Below are 20,357 nucleotides of genomic sequence, written 5' to 3'. Positions count from 1 at the left end.
GGTTTTCCTCTCCCAAAGAACAAACACCTATTAACCGTACCTTTAAGATATCTGAATATCCACCTAACGAAGTCCCAATGCTCCCTACTCGGGTTTGATAGAAATCGACTTATAACCCCGACTGCATGAACAAGGTTGGGCCTTGTGCATATCATGGAATACATAAGATGACCTACATATGACAGACATGAGACCTTTGATATCTTGTCTTTTTCTTCATCATTGGTTGGAACCTGCTTCTAACTCAACTTGAAGTGTCCAACCAGAGGAGTACTGACCATCTTGGATTGCTCCATATTGAACTTTTTCACGATTTTCTCTATGTACTTCTCCTGATATAGCCCAAGAGCTTCCTTGAGCGATCTCGAACAATCTTCATCTCGAGAATCTGTCTTGCTGGGTCGAGATCCTTCATAGAGAAAGACTTTCTCAAGGCTTTTACGAGGGCATTAATCTTCCTCGTGTCTTTCCCCACTATTAGCATGTCATCTACGTAGAGCAAGAGGATGATGAAGTCGGCATCATACCTCTTGATAAACACACAGTGATGTGCTTGAATCTTCTTGAAGTCATGATGAGTCATGAAGGACTCGAACTTTCTGTACCACTGCCGGGGTGCTTGCTTCATGTCATACAAGTTTTTTTCAAGTCGGTGTGCCAGATGTTCTTTACACGGAACTTCAAATTCTTCAGGTTGCTCCATGTATATTTCTTCTTCTAAGTCTCTATGAAGAAAGGTCGTCTTCACATCAAGTTGTTCGACTTCCAAGTTTTAAGTGGCCGCTATGCCTAGAAAAGTTCGGATTAATGTCACATTCACCGCTGGTGAGAATATCTTCTCAAAGTCAATGCCTTTATTTTGATTGCACCCCTTTACTACAATCTAGGCTTTATACCTCGGCTTCGCGTTGTTCTCCTCCACCTTGAGTTTGTATACCCATTTGTTCTTCAAAGCCTAAATGCCTTCTGGTAGCTCAACCAGATCAAAGGTGTGATTCTCTTGCAAGGATGTCATCTTATCTTGCATGGCTTTCTCCCACTCTTAATTTTCAGCACTAATCATTGACTCTTCACCACTATGAGGCTCTCCTTCTTTTGCAACAACTGTGTACTCGTCTGCAGGATATCTAGTGGAAAGACGTCTAACTTGAACGAATTGTCAAGTTTGTTGTTGCTTTTCGGAACTCGGTTCTTCTATTTCACCTCAGATTTTCGGATATTCTGATTCTATTTATACCTGCTGCCCTGCAGTACATTTCAAATGGAACTCAATATTCTCCGCCGTTGTCAGCTCAAATGACCTTTAGCTTTCTGTTGGTTTCCTTTTCTACCCTTGCGTGAAACTCCTAGAATTCTTGAGGGACCTGGTCTTTCGTGTTCAGTAAAAACACCCACACTCTTTTGGTGTGGCTATTAATAAACGTGACAAAGTAGTACGCACCACCTAGAGATTTTTCTGACATAGAACACACGTCAGTATGAACAAGATCAAGAACATACTTCCTTCTTCTACGCTGATCAGTCTCTTGAATGAAACTCAACATTGCTTGTTTGCTAGACAATGTATGCATGTCTCTATACCTTTCAAGTTCGGTAACAATTCATTCTTGGCGAGGATTTGCAGACTTTTCTCACTCATGTGTCCAAGTCATCTGTGCTAGAGCTCCAAACTTAGTTCATCTTGCACCGTATTGGTCTCTCCATCGCCGACCTTCCCTTGCACAACATAGAGAAGTCCTTTTTTCTTACCTCGAGCTACCCCTAATCTACCTTTGGCAAGTTTCCATCTTCCTCCACCAAAGTAATTTTCCAGCCTGGCTTCATCGAGCTTTCCTTCCTAGATAAGATTAAATCGCATGTTGGGAACATGTCTTACCTTCTTCAGAACTAGTCTATAGCTCATGTCGGTCATCATCATGACTTCTCCAACTCCCACTATCTTGCTGGCAACCTGGTCACCCATCTTCACGATACCAAATTTTTCGCCTTGGTATAAAGAGAAGAACTCATTGTGGGGTGTGATATGGAAGGATGCTCCTGAGTCCACAACATATGAACAGTCGTCATAGGCGACATTCAGATAGCTGTCTTACCAATCAAGAAGACATTGACCTCGACCTTGTCTACTACGGCCGTGGTGCTGTGCTATTAACTCTTCTTCGGATGATTTATATCATATTCGGCTTAACATTGCCCATCATTTTATCCTTCTTCAAAGTTTGGCATTCCGACTTCTAATAACCCAATTTTCCACAGTAGAAATATGTGAGAGTATCTGGCCTCGGCTTGGACCGACCTTTAGGGCCGAGTCCAGTGTCATCTTTCGTTCTGGGGTCTAGTTGCTAAGTGTCACCACCAAAGTATCACAACTCTCAGGCAACGAACTGAGTAGCAAGAGGGCTTGCACTCGTCATTAATCTTCATGTCAATCTTTGTCAGCTGATTGACGATCCCTTTGTATGTGTTCATGTGCTCAATCATGCTTTGTCTATCCTTGTAGTCTAGCTTCACAAGTCGTCGTCCACAACTCGTGAGCATTTGTGTATGCCAATACATGCTTGAACAAACTCTTGTCGATGTATTTACAAATCATAGCAACTGTCTTCCGATTGAGGAGATCCCACTCTTTATCGCTCTTTCCTTCACCATCATGCTCTACGACACCCTCCATCTTTGACGTCAGAGAGCCCTTAATCTAAGAGCTCTGATACCACTTATTGGGTCGTGCACGGGGAGCTCATGGCGGGGAGAGACCGCCAACCATGGGCCAAGTTAGCAGCAATGTTAAGTGGGCTTAGAACACCACAATCAAACCCAAAACCTTAAGGCATTAGGTGCATGGGTCCATTCACTTATATGGTGATCACTTAGTTCATTCTTAACCAATATGGAACTTTTCACTCAATCATTCATACTTGGATTCCTCAACATCTCATCCACATTCTCCCCCCTCGTGGAGAAGCTTCATCGAGTATTCATAGGGTTCATCAATGCTTGGCTTCTCCTCAAACATTGGCTCTTCCAACAATGCTTGGCTACACTCATCAAGACCTTGGCTTTCCACATCAAGACATACTCGGATCACCACAGGAAAATCATATATTATGATTTGCCTTATATAAATCAGGTACATTCTGATATTGAAATCACCGTTCACTCCCAGATTTTAAGAACTTAGATATATATTTCGCATGAATTGACACATTTTTACCCATTCCTCGGGAAAAAAAATTATTTTTCCTATATTCATTTATCAAATGTTAACAATAAAACCGATAAGGTATTAGTAAATAATTTATATAACCAGTGTTTAAAAACTCGGCCCGACCATCGACCCGACCAAAGTCAGGGGTCACGGGTTTATCCGGAGGGTCACAGGGTCACTATGCTGACCCAATTTTATATATTAAAAAAATTATGTATATATATATATATATATATATATATATATATATATATATATATATATATCGTATATGAAAATATTAAAAAATAAACAATCAATTACCAAAGATTCAGAATATACTTAACATAATTCACCAATTACAACCACAAGTCAATATTACACAACCTAATTAAAGTATCATGATACCAAAGTACAAATATCATACTCTAATGGAGTTAATGAAAAGTAACATTATCAAATCCAGGCTATCCTTGTCCTTCTCCATTATTGCCATCCAAACCTCGAGGAACATTGCTTTTATTTTGGGGTACAATGGCCATATAAGGTTCATCATCTATATCATCCTCATCTAAATTTAATTCATCTACAATAACATATTATATTTAAGTTAATAAATAATATAACATGATCAAATCATCAAATTAAACAATAGAATTATAATCATAAAGAAACATACCAATACTATCTATAATTGGTTCAATGGTATTATTCCTCAAAGATCTTGCCTCTTCATCGGTTAATGATGATGGTGACTCCTCAAAAACCCAACTAGTTGAATGATCATCCATTATTTCCAAATTAATTGGGTCATAATCTTGATGCTTCAATTGATTCCTATTTTTTCCAATTTTCAACATCAACAAATATATACATATATTTGTCTAAAAGAAAATAAACAATTAATGTATGTATAATATTTTTTTTTGAAAACATATATGTATAAATTATAATACCTTTGGGGGCTGTTTGGTACATGGTAATAAAATGGATATCCAGGAATTTGATAGTGGGAATTATTTATACCCATATTTGATACAAGAAAAACATAAATTTTTCCTTGGAATATTTTGTGACCAGGTATCCATTTAACACTACCGATAGGCAAAAAAAAATACCTCATTCAACATGGTAATTTTTTATACCTGCCTATTGGGTATCCATTTACATTTTTTGCAGACAAAAATACCCTTATGAGCCCTAGCATAAGTTGTTTCACAAATCGTTAACCAGATCTCCATCTAACTTCATGATGCAGGCCGTGAAACTTGCCTAACCTTGTGCACGTCCAGATCTCCATCGTGGTTCATAATGCACTGTTGTTTTATGGATCTGTTTAATGAATTTTGTTTCTAAAACATCATGTTTAAAGTGATTTATTACGAGAGAAGGTAGTTTCGTAAAAGTTACATATTTTCCCAGTAATATTTTAACATCAACCAAACACCCATTCAGTAAAATTAATAAATTTTCGGTAATATTTTGGCCTACTAAATATTTTTTTTCGTATTATTTCCGGTTATCTTTTTTTCCAACTATATTTTCAGTAATTGTGATACCCAGGTGCTAAAAAATTACTTCTCTACCAAACGTCCCTTGTTGTAACCTTTTTTTGCAAGCATTTTTTTTAATAAACGTTGTTTCGTGGAATTTTTTTTTAAAAAAAAAATATGCAATGACCCCTCCGATCTGGAAGTCACTGAAATCCGGCCGGATTTTGGAGGTCGGAGGAGTCGATGTGCATATAGGATCAAACTCGTGACCCCAACTCTCAGAGGAAAGAGGTGGGGTTGACTTGGGATTTTAAAACACTGTATATAACCATGCTTGATGAAATCAAATTACGATTTTTTTATGAATATATTTTTGTGTTAATTGAAGTTACTTATTAAATCAACGACAATATTCAATTACTGCTTGCAAATTCTATTTCCAAGCGCCAATTACCCACTTACATGCTTTTTAAATATAATTTCTTCTTTGATTATTATATGAATCTGAGAAATAAATGTTAGGAATAAATCTATTCTGCAAATTAAAAATTATTGTCATAATTCCTACCAGCGAAAAAAAATATTTTATTATATTTTTGGTAAAAAATGTCACAAAAATGAAAAATAAGATCACAAACGTATAGTTCGTTTGATTTACTCAAAACAAAACTACATCTACAAGAAATATCAAAATCGTATAGGAGAAATTTGAAAATTATAAATATCAAATCCTAATATCGTCTAAAGTAAACTAAATGGACTTTAACCTCCAAGGGTAGCTTAATTGAGAGCTGAGCTTTCACTGATTTATTTGGGTCAGGGTTCAAATCTCCCTCGAAGGGAAATTAGTCTCATCTTTCATTCGGTAACGAAGCTCAATGTATTTGTTATTCCAATGAGAGGATGAGCCTTTCTCTATTATTATGGCACATGGATTCTATTGGTCCACTATATTACTTGTACGATTTTCTCTATTATGGCACGTGGATTCTATTGATCCACTATATTACTTGTACGACCGATGCACTTGTCATGATCAAGGTTGTTAAAATTGATATTTTAAGTTAAATCGAAAAGAGGTTAAAAGATCGTAAAACATCAAATTGTAATATAAAAAAATCGTAAAAACGTTTGGAATATTGATAAAATCATTTTGATGAAAAAAAATCGTTACAACGTAAAATCGTAATGATAAATTGAGATTTTAACAACTATAGTGGTGATAGCCAATAAGTTTTCGATTATATCACGTAATAATATAATCTTCGATCATTAATTTAGTAATTATATCGAATCAATGAAATAAGGAAAGTAATTCCTAATTATCAGAAAGTTTTCTCTAATTATCATAAATGCTCCATCAGTTACTTTAATTACTTCATCAATAATTTTTATTTTTATTTTTAAATCTTACTCGTTCATAAATAACCACCCAAACAATAAAGGGTTTTATAAGAGTTATGTTGTAGGAAAAGTGATTGTGTAATGTTATAGAGATTCATTTTGCGTGCCTTAATTTTTTATTTATTTTTTTGTTTTAAAAAGTGTGGGTCCCACAAAATATTGCGAGGGTAGAAAAATTTATTGTGTTATGTTAAAGGATAAAACGAAAAACCAACAAATAAAAGGTGGATGGGATGGTTAGAATTTAGAAAAGCAGAAGAAAGAGGTGATTTTGTATTAGGAGATAGAGTTGTAACTTGCAATTCATTCACCAAACCAGTCAATTTGAATTCTGAGGAATTAGATTTCCCTAATTTTTCTCAGTGCACGAAAAGGGTTTCCATCTTCTCTTTCTTCAATTTCAATGTCGGCCAATTCGAACAGAGGAGGCTCCTTCTACGGTGATGCTGCCCCTTACCGATCAAGGTATCTATCTATCTATCTATCTATCTATCTATCTATCTATCTTCTTCGATTCATTCTTGTTTACAAAGATTATCCATCAATTGAATGAATGCGATAGTTGATTGATATATATTTTCGGATTTTGCAGAGAGGGGCTCAGCACGAGAGCCGTTGGTGCCTCCGATGAAATTCAATTGCGTATTGATCCCATGATGGACATGGACGACGAAATCAACGGTCTTCGTGGCCAAGTTAGAAAGATGAAAAATGTATCTTCTATTATATTCAATTAACAAAGTAGAGAGTTTAAATGTTCAAATGTTTAATTAACAAAGTAGCCAAACATCCATGGGAACCCTTACTTAGCATAAATTAAATTGACCCAACTATGAACTCGAGCTATCTCTCTTATCTGATCATTTTCAATTTTCATAGAACCTATAGGTTATTCCCCCTTTTGCTGTTTTTAAAATTGTTGTTCTGTGGGATCACTATCTGTTACGGTTTTTTATTTTATTATTTTCTGAATTGTTGGGTTGTTCAAGTAGTGGATAATTATTTCTAAGGTTGTCTTGTATTATCTATTTAAACCTTAAAGTATTTGAATAAAGATAATTAGAAGAATTATATGGAAAATAGCACTCTGTGCAAGAGGTTAGGCTTCCTCAGTAAAGCCATTTGAGGTCGGGCTTCCTCCATAAAGCCAAATTCTCATTTTTATTTATTGTGTTCATAACTATCATATCAAAATTCACCCGCTCTCTCTTACACACAACACACACACACTATAAAATTGTCCCCCCCCCCCCACACTAAGAGTAAAGGGTTGGAAGGACAACCGGTGCCTGTAGATTAACTCTAAAATACTTGAAACTTATAAAGGAGAATAATTACATTTTTGAGGTTGCCACTGTATTGGAATATTCATATTCTTAGCCTAATAAAAAAGATAGAAAAATGTAGTGCTCCTTAGAGAAAATATTGGATACAATATTTGATTATTTATGCTTGTATGCCTGCTACTGTAGGTAATGATGGAACACTAAGTTAAATCTCCAACTTAAAGCTATAGAGTCTTAGCAGCTTGACTTATTGTTCAATTCTGTCCTGCTATGCATTTTCTTTTATTAGAACTAGTTGGATGAAACTATATCATGTTTCAAAACTTTTGTTTATCTCTCCTGTTCCCGTTTCTGCTTCCTAATGTTCTCAGTCGACTTCATACATTTCTGATGCAGGTTGCTGAAGAGATAGGCACAGAAGTAAAGTTTCAGAAGGATTTTCTGGGAGAGCTGGTACATCATTTCTTGGATAACCTATATTTCACATAGATTTTGTTATTTTTTGCTTGTTTCTACAAGTTCAACTCTTAGATGGAGAAAGGAGTATATTGTGCCTAGAGTGTCCTGCTTTATGAATAAGGCAAAATGGATTTACTATTGAAATTTTAATTTCTTTAGATCATGAAAGCTGAAACAGCGTCACATGTTTTTCAATAAAAAATTTAGGGTCAATTTCTTGCAATGTTAAGAATCATAAAACTTACCACCAAGCACGTTGATCAACTGGTACGGGGTTATTTCAGCTTAACTAGTGATATCGAGTTCGAGTCTTAAGTACACAGTTGTGTTAAAAAAATTGGTAGGAAGAGTTTTGTCGCCTTTGTGGTCATATCCGGCTCGAACCGGATTAGTTGAGTAATCAATGAACCGATGGAGAAATCTCCAAAAAGAAAAAGAATCATAGAACTTTTAAGTTAAAATGGAAAACCGTATGTTAATGCCACTAGTGTAGTTTGAACCTTTCACTTAAAAATACAAAATAATTCCATGGTACAAAAGAAACATCTTTTTCTTTCTTTAAACAATTTCTTATAATACAGTTGACCTCTCATTTGTATCCGAACCCTAGGTGAAGTTCTGATAATCTGTAAGTGGATCTTCATTACTTTGGGGTAGTTAGCAAGGGTTAACTCTGGGTTGATTTGCATAAAGATAATTGATGGATCGAAGAAAAATTATAATTAATACTTTATGGTTTTGCTTATGAAGATGATATAAATGATGAGGTTTCCAGTATTTTATAATATTCACGTTAATGAGATATTCTACTTCAGAAAATGAATACAGAGGAAAAATCTTTTGGCTGGTTTTTGTTGGAATGTTGATTTGTTGGAATTGATCAGTCATTGCCTCATTCGTACTTTGTCTCTTTTTTAACAAGAAAATATCCAACTGTCTTGTTAACATTTTGTTTATATCTGTTTCAATACAGCAAATGACAATGATAAAGGCTCAAGCTGGGGTGAAGAATAATTTAAGAAGATTGAACAAGAGCATCATCCGAGATGGCTCAAACCATATTGTTCATGTGGTTGTTTTTGCCTTAATCTGTTTCACTGTAGTGTACTTTTGGTCAAAGATGTCCAGAAAATGAGGACTCGATGGGGTTTACTGCTTCATCTTCCTGGTCGAAAGATTTCACTTAAGGCCGACTCGCTGTGATGCCTAATTTGGTTGTATAGAAAAGCTCCATTGTCCAAGTTTACAGTTAAAATATCTGAGACTTTCGCTTTATGTTTATTGGACGAAGCAGTGGTTATGTGTAAAAAACGAGATAATTTGCTTGTTTAGCAGTTTGTAAAGTCCCCTTTTTTCTCTTTAAAATATCACGTGAATATCTGATAAATGAAGTAGCAAGTAGCAATCTTGAACTTTTCTCAGTTCATGGCATGGTACTAGATAAGAATCTGTTTAATTTAAAACCCCACAATGCTGAATTAGCTGTTTTGTTGTCGTATGCATTGTATAAGTGAAAAGGATATTAAGAATCAAACATTCTATCGTATTACGTATTGCGTCTTAAGCAAGAGTAGTAGGTGTGCTGTGTGCAAACAGAATTGCTTTTGGATGTTTCATGCTTTTTCTTGCTTCCGGAACCAAAAGTTCTATCATTATTGTCGCATGCCCTCTTTTTGTGGAAAGGATTTAGGGGAATGTGAGTCATCTTATTTCAAAAGGGCACACATCACAAAACTATTTTTTTTTGGTAATCTTCATCACAAAACTTTTAAATAAACTGTGAATGTACGCGACTTTTTTTTTTTTTTTCTCCGTCGATGCTGATGCTATCAACTAAATGACCAACTTTTATTGTTGCATTTCCTCTGAATATTACGAAATTTTACCTTTCTTCATATATATTTTTTTCATAAATATCTAGATGTTAATTAAATCTTTTCTTTTTTAAGGGAGGCTTTACTGCTGAAGTAAGCCTTTGGAGAAGCCCACAAAAGACGAATAAAAGGAGGAGGGAAAAATGAAATGAAAACTTGAAATTGTCATCCTTCCAATAATAATAGATATTTGTCTAAAGGGATAGGATATTGTGACACACAAATAATGTTACGCACAATGTTACGACCACATCTTAACCGTTGATTTCCGCCAATCAACGATTATCATTTATTGCGAATTAATAATTAATTAATAAATTTGATTTGAAAAATGATAACCATTGATTGACGGAAATCAACGGTTAAGATGTGGTCGTAACATTGTGCGTAACATTATTTGTGTGTCACAATATCCTATCCCCTGTCTAAATTTCCTTTTGGAATAAATACCCATTTTTATCTTACAAATATACGCTTGATATTACATTTATTCTCTTTTTGTAGGAAGAGAAAATGTTAGGTTCTCTCCAATTAAGAAAAATATTATTTTGTATAATCAAGTATATGTCAGATCAAATTTTTGAGTGATTATTGTCTCTCATTTTAACTGTATTTGTAATGTCACAACTTATGTCACGTATTCAATATTAAAAAGTAAACATTTTTCCTACTCCAAGAATATCTAATCATGTCTTTTGTAGAAATATTAAATTAGTTATTGAGATATTCGTAGATATTTTGGGGCAGAAATTTTTTCTATAGTAGAGACTAGAGAGGCACATTTTCTATGCAACGGAGCAAGTATTCCTTTATTAAAAAAGGAAAAAAAAAGTAACGGGAGTACGTACTGCCTTAGGTAAGTAGTAACTACACAATGCAGATACAGAATGGAGCCTAGAAAAGCGATTGAGAGAGAGGTAGAGGACCTACTGGAACGCAGTGTTAAAAAAGCAAAGGAAAATGGAGTAAAAGACTCGCATATGGACGATGAGATGAACGAGGAAGCTTCAAATGAGGAAGGTGAACTGACATTGGGCAGAAAATCTCCAGTAAGCAGTAAGAGGAAATACTCTCCATTGGATGGTAAGAAGCTTGTCTCTTACAAGGATATAGTGCTGCAACTCAATGGGGAAGATGATGAAGGAGGAAGCGAAGATGAAGACTGGATGTCTATCCAAAGGAAGGAAGAGAAAGATTTTGGTAGATTGGAAGAGGAGGTCCCGGTGGAGCAGAAAACCCCCCTACGTCTAGTGTATCACTTCTCTATGTCTCAACATAAAGAAGATTGTAAGAAATGGAGAAGTGCTCTTATTGTAAAACTTTTAGGGAGGAAAATCAGCAACATGTTTCTCATTTCAAGACTTGTGAAGCAGTGGTGTCTGAAAGGAAGGTTTGAAGTTATAGATTTGGAAAATGGCTATATTCTGGTCAACCTCCACAATGAGAATGATTATCACCATGTCTAAGGTCCTTGGGTGGTAGCTGAGCATTATGTGATTGTACAAAGGTGGAGACCCATGTTTGATTCCTTTGATGAGCAACTAAGAAGATTGGCAATATAGATGAGAATTCTGGGGCTGTCATTGGAATTTTACACAAGCCAACACCTCTGGAGGATTGGGAATCTATTTGGAAGGACCTTAAAGATAGATAGGAACTCTCTGAAAAAATCGGATGGAGGAGAAGGTGAGTACACGGAAAAGGCAAAGTATGCTCGAATATGTGTGGAAATAGATCTGAGAAAGAGTTTCATTTCACAGTTCGAGATAGCCGGGAAAATCCTTCAGGTGGCTTATGAAGGTCTTCATTTAATTTGTTTTAAATGCGGAATGTATAGGCATAGGCAAGAAGCTTGTATAGGAGGAGTTCAGAGTGCTAGAGCTGAAGTTAGTAGTCTTGGAGGTGAGGAGAAGCATCATGCGGCTATTAGACCGGAGGTGGTGGCTGGAGTAGATAAATCTGAGGCATTTGGCGCATGGATGGTCGTCCAAAGATTTTCTAGAGGACGCAAACTCAAAGCAGTTCCCCAGATAGCTCCCGCGGCTGAAGTTAGGAAGGTTGAGAAAATCGTGGTGGCCGGAGACAAGGGTGAAGAAGATGTCAGAGAGGCCGAGACGGTAAGGAGCTCGAATTCCAAGTTAGTTGTGGTTGTGTCGGAAAAGCAGACGTTTAGGGTTGGGGCTACTCAGAGGGAGCAGGTAGTAGGTGAGGGGTACAAGTTGACTTCCAATCCAGAGGCAAAAGGCACTTTAGGGGCGCCAGTTCTTGCAGCTAGGAGTGTGGACAAATCTGTGGGGCCAGTCCATAAAAGCTCTGTTATAGGGGGGCCAACTTTGTTGAGGGCATCTCAGGATAAAAAAGTAAAAGGGCCTTCTCGGAGTAAGAAAGTAAAAGGGCCTTCTAGGAGTAAGCCCAAAGGGAGTTTAGTTGGAGAAACAAAGCCCAATGGAGCTATTATTAAAGATATCAATATAGGGGAAGTCTCTTCGACCCTGAGGCCATAAATGGAAAATGACAGTAACAAAGAGGAAGACAGGGAAGTGTTACAAGTGATGAACTCCATGTCTAAGAAGCAGAAGGATCAAGCGTTGGAAAGGGCGATTTCTTCCATGCTTGCAGCGAAGAAGGGTCTTCCTCTCTCAAAAAATCCGGCAGCCCAAGAGGGGGAAGCAGGGGGGCTAAGGATGGTGGCCAAGTTAAGTCGAATGATGCGAAGATATCTCTTTCTGAGAATAGGGATCCTAATATTGGTAACCCTTCTCTTATGTAGTGTAGCCCTATTGGGAAGGAAAGTGTTGGGACTGGCAGTTCCTTACAACACTGCCACAGGTCTAAATGTGTTTAATGAATTTCCTAGTTTGGAATTGTAGAGGAGCGGCCAAGAAACGCCTCAAAGGAATGCTATCTACTTTTATTAGGAAACATAAAATTGATCTAGTTGTTTTACTGGAGACCTGTGTTAGTGGCGCTAGAGCAGCCAAAGCTATTCGTAGTTTGGGCTTTAGTAATTTTTGCATAGAAGAAGCTAGAGGATTCTCTGGAGGAATTTGGATATTGTGGAATAATCTTATGTTCTCAGTGAATCTCATTGACAAAAGTCAGCAGTTTGTTCATGTGAGGATTAGTTGGAATAATGGAGAGAACTTCATTTTTTTTGCTATTTATGCCTCTCCCAATTTTGATAGTAGAAAGCTGGGAGGAGCTTCGGAATTTTGAGAACCAAATCCAGGATCCTTGGATGCTAGCTGGTGACTTCAATGAGGTGCTTTCCAGGTTTGAGAAGAAAGGAGGTGCCCCGATTGATGTTAATAAGTGCTTTGCGTTTGGAGAAATGATTGATGACTGTAGACTTATTGATTTGGGTGCCTCTGGCCCATCCTTCACGTGGAGAAGCCCCACATTTGCGCATCTGGATCGATTTTTCAAGAGATTGGATCGAGTGTTAGCTTCGGCCTCTTGGAGATCAAAGTTTGATGAAGCTAGAGTGAGAATTTTACCTAGAGTTTTTTCTGACCATAATCCTTTGCTCATCAATCTTTTTGCTGAAATTGAGAAGTGGGAAGATAGACCCTTTCGCTTCTTTCCCCCTTGGCTTGAGCACCCTCATTTCTCTAATGTTCTTGCTGAGAATTGGAATAATGATCTAGAGACGAGTAAAAATATGGAGGTTCTTGTTCCTATCCTTCATGATTGGAACTCCTCCACCTTTGGTAACATTTCGAGGAAAAAAGATACTGTCCTTAGGAGATTATCGGGGACTCAGCGCAATCTGGCTGAGGGCTCTAATCGCTTCTTGGAAGGCTTAGAAACTGAGCTAAAGTGGGACCTGGAAAATACCCTAGACTTGGAAGAAAAGCTCTGGTATCACAAGTCGAGAACGGTTTGGATCAGAGATGATGACCGAAATACCAAGTATTATCATACTATGGCTATATCCAGAAGAAGAAGGAATAAAATAGAGGCCTTGAAGAATGATGTTGGAGTGTGGGTCAGGAACAAAAGCAGCTTGGAAGAGTTGGTATCTAACTTCTATGTGAATCTCTTTACTAAAACGGACCTGCAGAGGCCTTGGTATTCCACTTCCATCAATTGGCCGAATTTGGAGTTAGAGGAAGTTAGTAGGCTTGGCATTCCTGTCTGCAGGGAGGAAGTCAAGGTTGCTTTCTTTCAACTTGGAGCCCATAAGGCTCCTGGTCCGAATGGATTCCCGGCAGCCTTCTACCATAGTAATTGGAATTTGTTAAAGGAGAGGATATTTGAGGAAATGAAGAAGATCTTTGAGAACCCATCCATCATTAAAGGTGTTAATGAGACTCTTCTGGTGCTTATCCCCAAGATTGAGTCCCCTGAGCACATTAGCCAATTCAGACCCATTGCTTTGTGCAATGTGTTCTACAAAGCTATCACTAAGATTATAGTGAATTGTTTGAAGCCTCTCATGAATAAGTTGGTTTCTCCCTTTCAAACTAGTTATGTTCCGGGTCGTAATATCCATGATAATGTGATCATAGCTCAAGCGATGACTCACTCCATGAACAAGATGAAAGGACAGAAAGCATTCATGTCGATCAAGATCAATCTTATAAAGGCTTATGACTGTTTGAATTGGAAGTTTGTGGAAAATGTGTTATTGGAGGCTGGTATCCCTCTTGATCTTGTAGCAGTGATCAGAGAATGTGTTTATACTCATTCCTTCAGGATTTTGTGGAATGGCTCCAAATCAGAACCTTTCTCTATCTCCAGGGGCATAAGACAAGGTGATCCAATCTCTCCTTATCTGTTTGTTCTATGCATGGATAAGCTATCCCACCTTATTGCTGAAAAGATGAAGATGAATGAGTGGAAAGCTATGAAGGCTAGCAGGAGAGGGCCTCTCATTTCGCACCTAATGTTTGCAGATGATTTGGTGTTATTTGGAGAAGCATCCTTGAAACAATTGGAGGTGATGATTGACTGCCTAAATAATTTCAGCGTTATGTCAGGGCAAGCAGTTAGCATTGAGAAAACTGTTATCTATTTCTCCAGAAATACCAAACTTGATATCCAATCCTCTATTGTCCATGCTAGTGGTTTCAAGCAGGCTGACTCTTTGGGGAAATATCTAGGAGCTAATCTCTATCATGGTAGAGGTAGGAGGAATTTTTTTGAAAATATTATTCTTCGGGTCAGGAGCAGATTGGCTGGGTGGAAGATCCTTTGCTGGGAGAACTACTTTAGCCAAGTCGGTCCTGGGCTCAATCCCCAGGTATCATATGCAATATGGTTCCTTACCAATTTCGATTTGTAAGGAAGTAGAGTAAGTACATAGGGCTTTTATTTGGGGTGATTCCCCCCAGAAGAAGAAAGTGCATTTAGTCTCCTGGAAAACTTTGTGTCTTCCTAGGAATGTTGGGAGGTTGGGTTTTACAGATCTTCAAACCCAGAATAAGGCTTTCCTCATGAAGATTCTGTGGCAGGTGGTAGATAACGGAAAGGATCTTTGGACTCAGGTGCTATATGGGAAATATGGGCGTGATGCTGACTTGAGAAGGCAAATTTTCTCCTCTAAGCTTGATTCTAAATTATGGAAAGGTTTGTGTTCGGTTTGGACAGAATTAACCAACTCTCTTCAATGGGACTCTGGCAATGGTCGAAATATAATGTTATGGAATGATATTTGGACCAACTTGGAGAGACCTCTGAAGGATTTGGTCTTTAGGCCTCTTGACCTTAATATGATTCAGATGAAGAACATAGATCTGGTGGAGGAGTTGTCTGGTGAGTGGAACTTCATCACATTCGAACCTTCTTGCCTCCCTCTGAAGATAAGGGTCTTGATAAGTTAATTTGGAAAAATTCAGCGGGGGAAAGGCATATAGTTAGGAAAGCTTATCTCAATCTCATGGGTTATGAAACTCTAACCCCTGATCCCATTTTGGAGAATTATTTGGAAGTGGGATGGCCCTTATAGAGTGAGGAATTTTTTATGACTGGCCCTTCACGGTCGAATTCTGGTGAAGGCAAGGACTGCTAATCGGGGAGGGAACCCTTTCTACCATGTCTGTGAAGATGAAATGGAAGGTATTATCCATGTTTTGAGAGACTGTAAGAAGGCTAGATCCATATGGAATGCTTGGTTCAATGGTGGTAGGCAGGACAATTTCTTCTCGTTGAATGCTCATGAGTGGATCAGGAAAAATATCTCTAAAGGCTGGGTTCACTGCCAAGCTATGAATTGGATGGATATTTTTTCCACCACTATCTGGCACCTTTGGGTTTGGAGAAACAATGAGGTGCATGACCTTCTCTACAGTAGACCCTTTGATCCCATCCTTACTATTTCAAAATATATAGTTGAGAAGAAGGAGGCAGTGGGGTGTCTGAAGTCTCAGCTCGGTTCCCCGTTGTCTGTTTCGTATGAGAGGTGGCATCCTCCTTCGTTGGGATGGTGGAAGCTCAATGTCGATGGGGCGGTGAAGAGCAACACAAGCATCGCGACTTGTGGGGGCCTGATCAGAGATGATAAAGGTGAGTGGATTAGTGGATTCACCTACAAGATAGGCATCTGCAACTCTCTGATGGCGCAGCTTTGGGCTATCCATATAGGTCTACAGATTGCTTGGGATAGTGGAGCGCATCACCTGATTGTAGAGAGCGATTCCGCTTTGGTGATTGAGGCAATATCAAGAGGTGATGGTAATAGGTACAGTACCCAGATGGTGACTTGCATCAAGACTTGATGCTTGGAGGATTGGATTTTGAATTTTGTGCATGTGAAGAGAGGGATGAACAATAGTGCTGACTGGCTTGCGAATTGTTTTGGTGCCAATGAAACAAACCTGGTGATTTATCATGAAGCCCCCCGCGGGTTGGGGCAGTGGCTAGCTCTTGATGCTGGTAGCCTGCTAGTGTAGTTTTGTTTTTTGGGCTTTAGCTCCTTAGTACTAAAAAAAAAAAGTAGTAACTACACATGCTGCGTTATGCTGGTAAAAACATGCTTCCTAGGAACACAAGTTACACAAAGATTTCACTTATAATATATTCTACTTGTATATACCAAGAGCAAGAAAAACGGTAATGATACATTATCATTCTATTTACATATGCTGTACAATTATTTCAGTTTACTCAGTTAATCGTTATTAGGTTGATCAAAGGGACAAAAAAAAAAATTGCAATTGGATCTCACACTAAAAAGGAACTTCAGAGGAAGTGGCATCCCATGCCAACATGTCAGCATATAAAATCCACTTTAGCCCACTGTATGATGCGCTGGGGAAAGTAAATTCTAAAAACCCAGCTAAAGTAGTCCAGATAGTGGTATAGGTAGTGTAAGCATGTCAGGAGGTCAAAATGCTTTACAAAGGTTGTTAGACTTCATGTTAGATGAACCTTGCTGAACTATTGGACCTGTGGGAACACACAATCTGCTCCTCTTTGGTTCGGATATCGTCACATGTGAAATTGCAGTCGCAAGCGCATCAATCAACACACATTCATCCTGATCATCTGAATTGCAACTCTCAGAGGATGAAACCCCGCTAAGTGAGCCATTATCTATCCTGTTTACTCCTAACCTAGGTTCAGATGCAGCCACAAACTGTCGGCATGCAGCACCAATTTGGTGCTTCGATTTTGTTTTGATGGGCAGCATTGTTAATGTATTCGCTGTGTAGAACAATATCCATGGATGCCCTGAAAATGAACCACCGAATGTTAATACAACATGCACACGACTTAAAACTACCAAAGAGTCATTTAAAGTATTGTCATTTTTCTTTACCCAAAAAAAAAAGTATTGTCATTTTTTTTACTTCCAAAAAACAATAGGGAAACAGGAAAGTGTATCAAAAGTATAGAACAGGAACATGCAATGAAACTGGCAGAGGAAGTGAGAATTAACAGATTCACTGTTATATCAAAAAATAAAACATACATAGAAGCAGTTCAGAAGAGTATAACCAATTAACCGCTTGCCAAGGATTGACCATAAAAGCTTGTTGAAACCTGGCAAATCTTCTACTGTGCTAAAAAAACCTTGCGATAGCAAAGATAAATTTCAAGAAAACTTGGAAATATTCTCTATTTTAATTATTTCAATGAAATAACTTAAAAAAATAAAAGAGAAAAGTACAACAATTCTTGGTGCATTCATCATCAAGGGAGGAAGCAAGATAAAACAGGCAACCTATAATACATTCGTAATCAATCATGAACTTACTAAGTACTTCGTCAGCTGATATCCTTGCAGAAATATCCCTTGTCAGCATTCTCCCAATAAGATCTCGGGCAGGTTTAGATATTGATTCCCACATCCCTGTTTGAAAATCTACTTCGACGGACTTAATAGCCTCAAAAACTGCCTCCAATGAATTTCCTTGAAATGGAAGACCGCCAACCAAAAGAGCATGCAGGAGCACTCCAGCACTCCATATATCCACCTTCTCAGAGTATTGGCCCAACAATACTTCTGGGGCAACATATGCAGGGCTTCCAGCCAAACCAGTCAAGTTCTGACCTGAGATACAAGTTTTTAGTTAATAAGACAATGCTTAAACAAATTATGGTCCAATATTTGCAATTGCTTAAAATAAGTGCAAACAATCCAGACGTACCATAAGAACGGTTAGGTTCAAACAGATATAAGCATTTTCCCTCCGACCTCCTATACTTAAATTGCCATCATATTTTTTCGAGGATGATGAACATAGAAAACTTGTGAAAGATAACCATCTGAAATCTCAACATTTTTTACTCCTATGGACAGCGTAACATTAGAAAATAAAGATCCAATGGATGCAAATTGCAAATAGTCGCAATCACATTCAAAAAACATGACTGTTTTAGTTGAAGGCTCATTATGATGAATTCCTTCAAAAAATTTATTTACATTGCCACAGGAAATCACAAAAAGTAAATACACTAAACAGACATGAACATAGTGCGAAACACCATCATATCTGCCTAAGCCCTAAAATTATGTTATAATACATACTGCATTGGATAAAAATTTACAAGAGGCAGGTTGGCCAAGGATTTTAAGTTAAATACATACATAAAAAGGAAAAAAAAAATTCACCCAAACATGTTTTACATGTTACCTTCTGAAATTCTCATGGCCAGGCCAAAATCTGCAAGCTTTATTTTCCCTGATGCTGTGAGCAGAATATTTTCAGGTTTGATATCTCTGTGCACAACTCCCATGTCATGACAATACTTGATGACTAACATCACTTCCTTGAGTATATTAGCAGCCCTCTGTTCTGAATATGGACCATCCTTAACCATTTGATCAATTAGTCGCCCACCAGAGCACAGTTCCATCACCAGATGAAAGCATTCAGCTTCTTCATACACTGCTTGCAGTGTCACAACCCCAGAATGTCCAGACAAGTGCTGCATTATCTCAACCTCTCGATGAACCGTCTCCTCCCCCTTCCTCAGAGTCTTACAAGCACATTCTGCTCCGCTAACCCTGGACCGACACAGCCAAACAGATCCAAATTTTCCTTGCCCAATGGTTTCACCAGAAACATAATCATCCTCAATTTTCTTCTTCCTGCCCGTCTGGGTAGCAACATCGATGCAACCTATCTTCCTCTTGAGACCTCTTCCGGAAGTGATCAAAGACGATGTCCCACAAGGTGGAGCAGTAGCAATGCCGGCAAGCCTACTTTTAAAGGAACCAGCTGGCTCAGTGTCAGCATCTTCTTTACACCTCTTCTTCAGCCTAGAACAATCTTCCAGCGAGTAATGTGATTTGAAATTCGACGATGCAGAGCCATGATTGGAAGGCAAAATAACAGGCAGATCCGCAGATGCATCGTTATCACTTCCTTTCCTTTTCTTCCTCATAACATCGGTTGCAAAACTATAAGCACTCTCAATCTTTTTAAGATCACACCCCAATAGCACACTCTGTCCTATCTTGCAGCAAAAGCACACTTCAGGGTTCGTTTCTACAATAAATATAGAGAAGATCAATGATTGGAAATTCACATCCACTTTCAGAAAGTAAATCGTTCACAACGGAATGGCGCCAAAAAGCGCCATTACACATCAGGCAAATAGGGAAGGGGAAAGTAGAAAGATTTCGTTCTCTCCGTATTAGAATAACGAAGAGAATAACCAGAAAGTCTGATTAACATTGAATGCGAAGCAATCGATCGGGCATAACCTTGTTACAAATTATAATCAATAATCGAATATACAAATTAGCACGAAAAGAACGAACCTTTTGGTTTGCCTCTCAAATGGTGAGAGAGATAGGGTTGCAGAAAGAATGGGAAAGGGAAACTAAGAAGAAAGAAGAGAATATGGGAAATCCCGAAGAATCGCGGAGAAAATTGGGGGAAATCTGGTGCAGAAACCCTAATGATCTCCAATCAAAGATTTGGGAAATCCCTGTAAATTATAAGATTTATCTTGTTTGGTGAAAAAAAAAACAAAAAACAAAAAACAAAGGACTCTCTTTCGTGTGTTATTGCCTTCTTTCCACAACAAAACTTGCGTGTCGTCTTTGTATTGGCTTGTGTTTCTTTCTGGCTTATGGGGAGGGATTATGCGGTGGGCGCTGGACTACGGGAATGTGATGGGAGTGTTTGAGCCATTGATTTCTTTGGCACATTTTGGTAGGATGGTGTGGGATTTTGTGTGTTTTTATTACGAGTGTTTACGG

At 38.0% G+C, this 20,357-nt stretch overlaps 2 protein-coding genes across 3 annotated transcripts; one reads left to right on the top strand and one right to left on the bottom strand.

The window, feature by feature from the left end:
• Positions 1-6,343: 6,343 nt before the first annotated feature.
• Positions 6,344-9,225, top strand: LOC133314320 (bet1-like protein At4g14600). Its single transcript, XM_061515789.1, has 4 exons — positions 6,344-6,546; positions 6,674-6,794; positions 7,764-7,820; positions 8,800-9,225. The coding sequence occupies exons 1-4, from the start codon at positions 6,485-6,487 to the stop codon at positions 8,959-8,961; spliced, it is 402 nt and encodes a 133-aa protein (XP_061371773.1). The 5' UTR covers positions 6,344-6,484; the 3' UTR covers positions 8,962-9,225.
• Positions 9,226-16,740: 7,515 nt separating this feature from the next.
• On the bottom strand, positions 16,741-20,101 carry LOC133314294 (serine/threonine-protein kinase PEPKR2-like). Of its 2 annotated transcripts, XM_061515745.1 has the most exons (4): positions 19,914-20,101; positions 18,781-19,638; positions 17,901-18,197; positions 16,741-17,374 (listed from the first exon to the last, which is right to left on the bottom strand). In XM_061515745.1, the coding sequence occupies exons 2-4, from the start codon at positions 19,532-19,534 to the stop codon at positions 17,028-17,030; spliced, it is 1,398 nt and encodes a 465-aa protein (XP_061371729.1). In that variant the 5' UTR covers positions 19,535-19,638; positions 19,914-20,101; the 3' UTR covers positions 16,741-17,027. The 2 variants fall into 2 exon arrangements, with proteins under 2 accessions (XP_061371729.1, XP_061371730.1); XM_061515746.1 differs by having other exon boundaries at positions 18,781-20,101.
• Positions 20,102-20,357: the final 256 nt, after the last annotated feature.

This window comes from Gastrolobium bilobum, unplaced genomic scaffold (genome assembly GCF_033153095.1).
Source record: "Gastrolobium bilobum isolate Gb01-03AN ecotype WA unplaced genomic scaffold, APGP_CSIRO_Gbil_v1 utg12160, whole genome shotgun sequence".
NCBI lineage: Eukaryota > Viridiplantae > Streptophyta > Magnoliopsida > Fabales > Fabaceae > Gastrolobium > Gastrolobium bilobum.
Note: the sequence above shows the minus strand (reverse complement) of the source record. Positions and strands in the feature narration are given on the sequence as shown.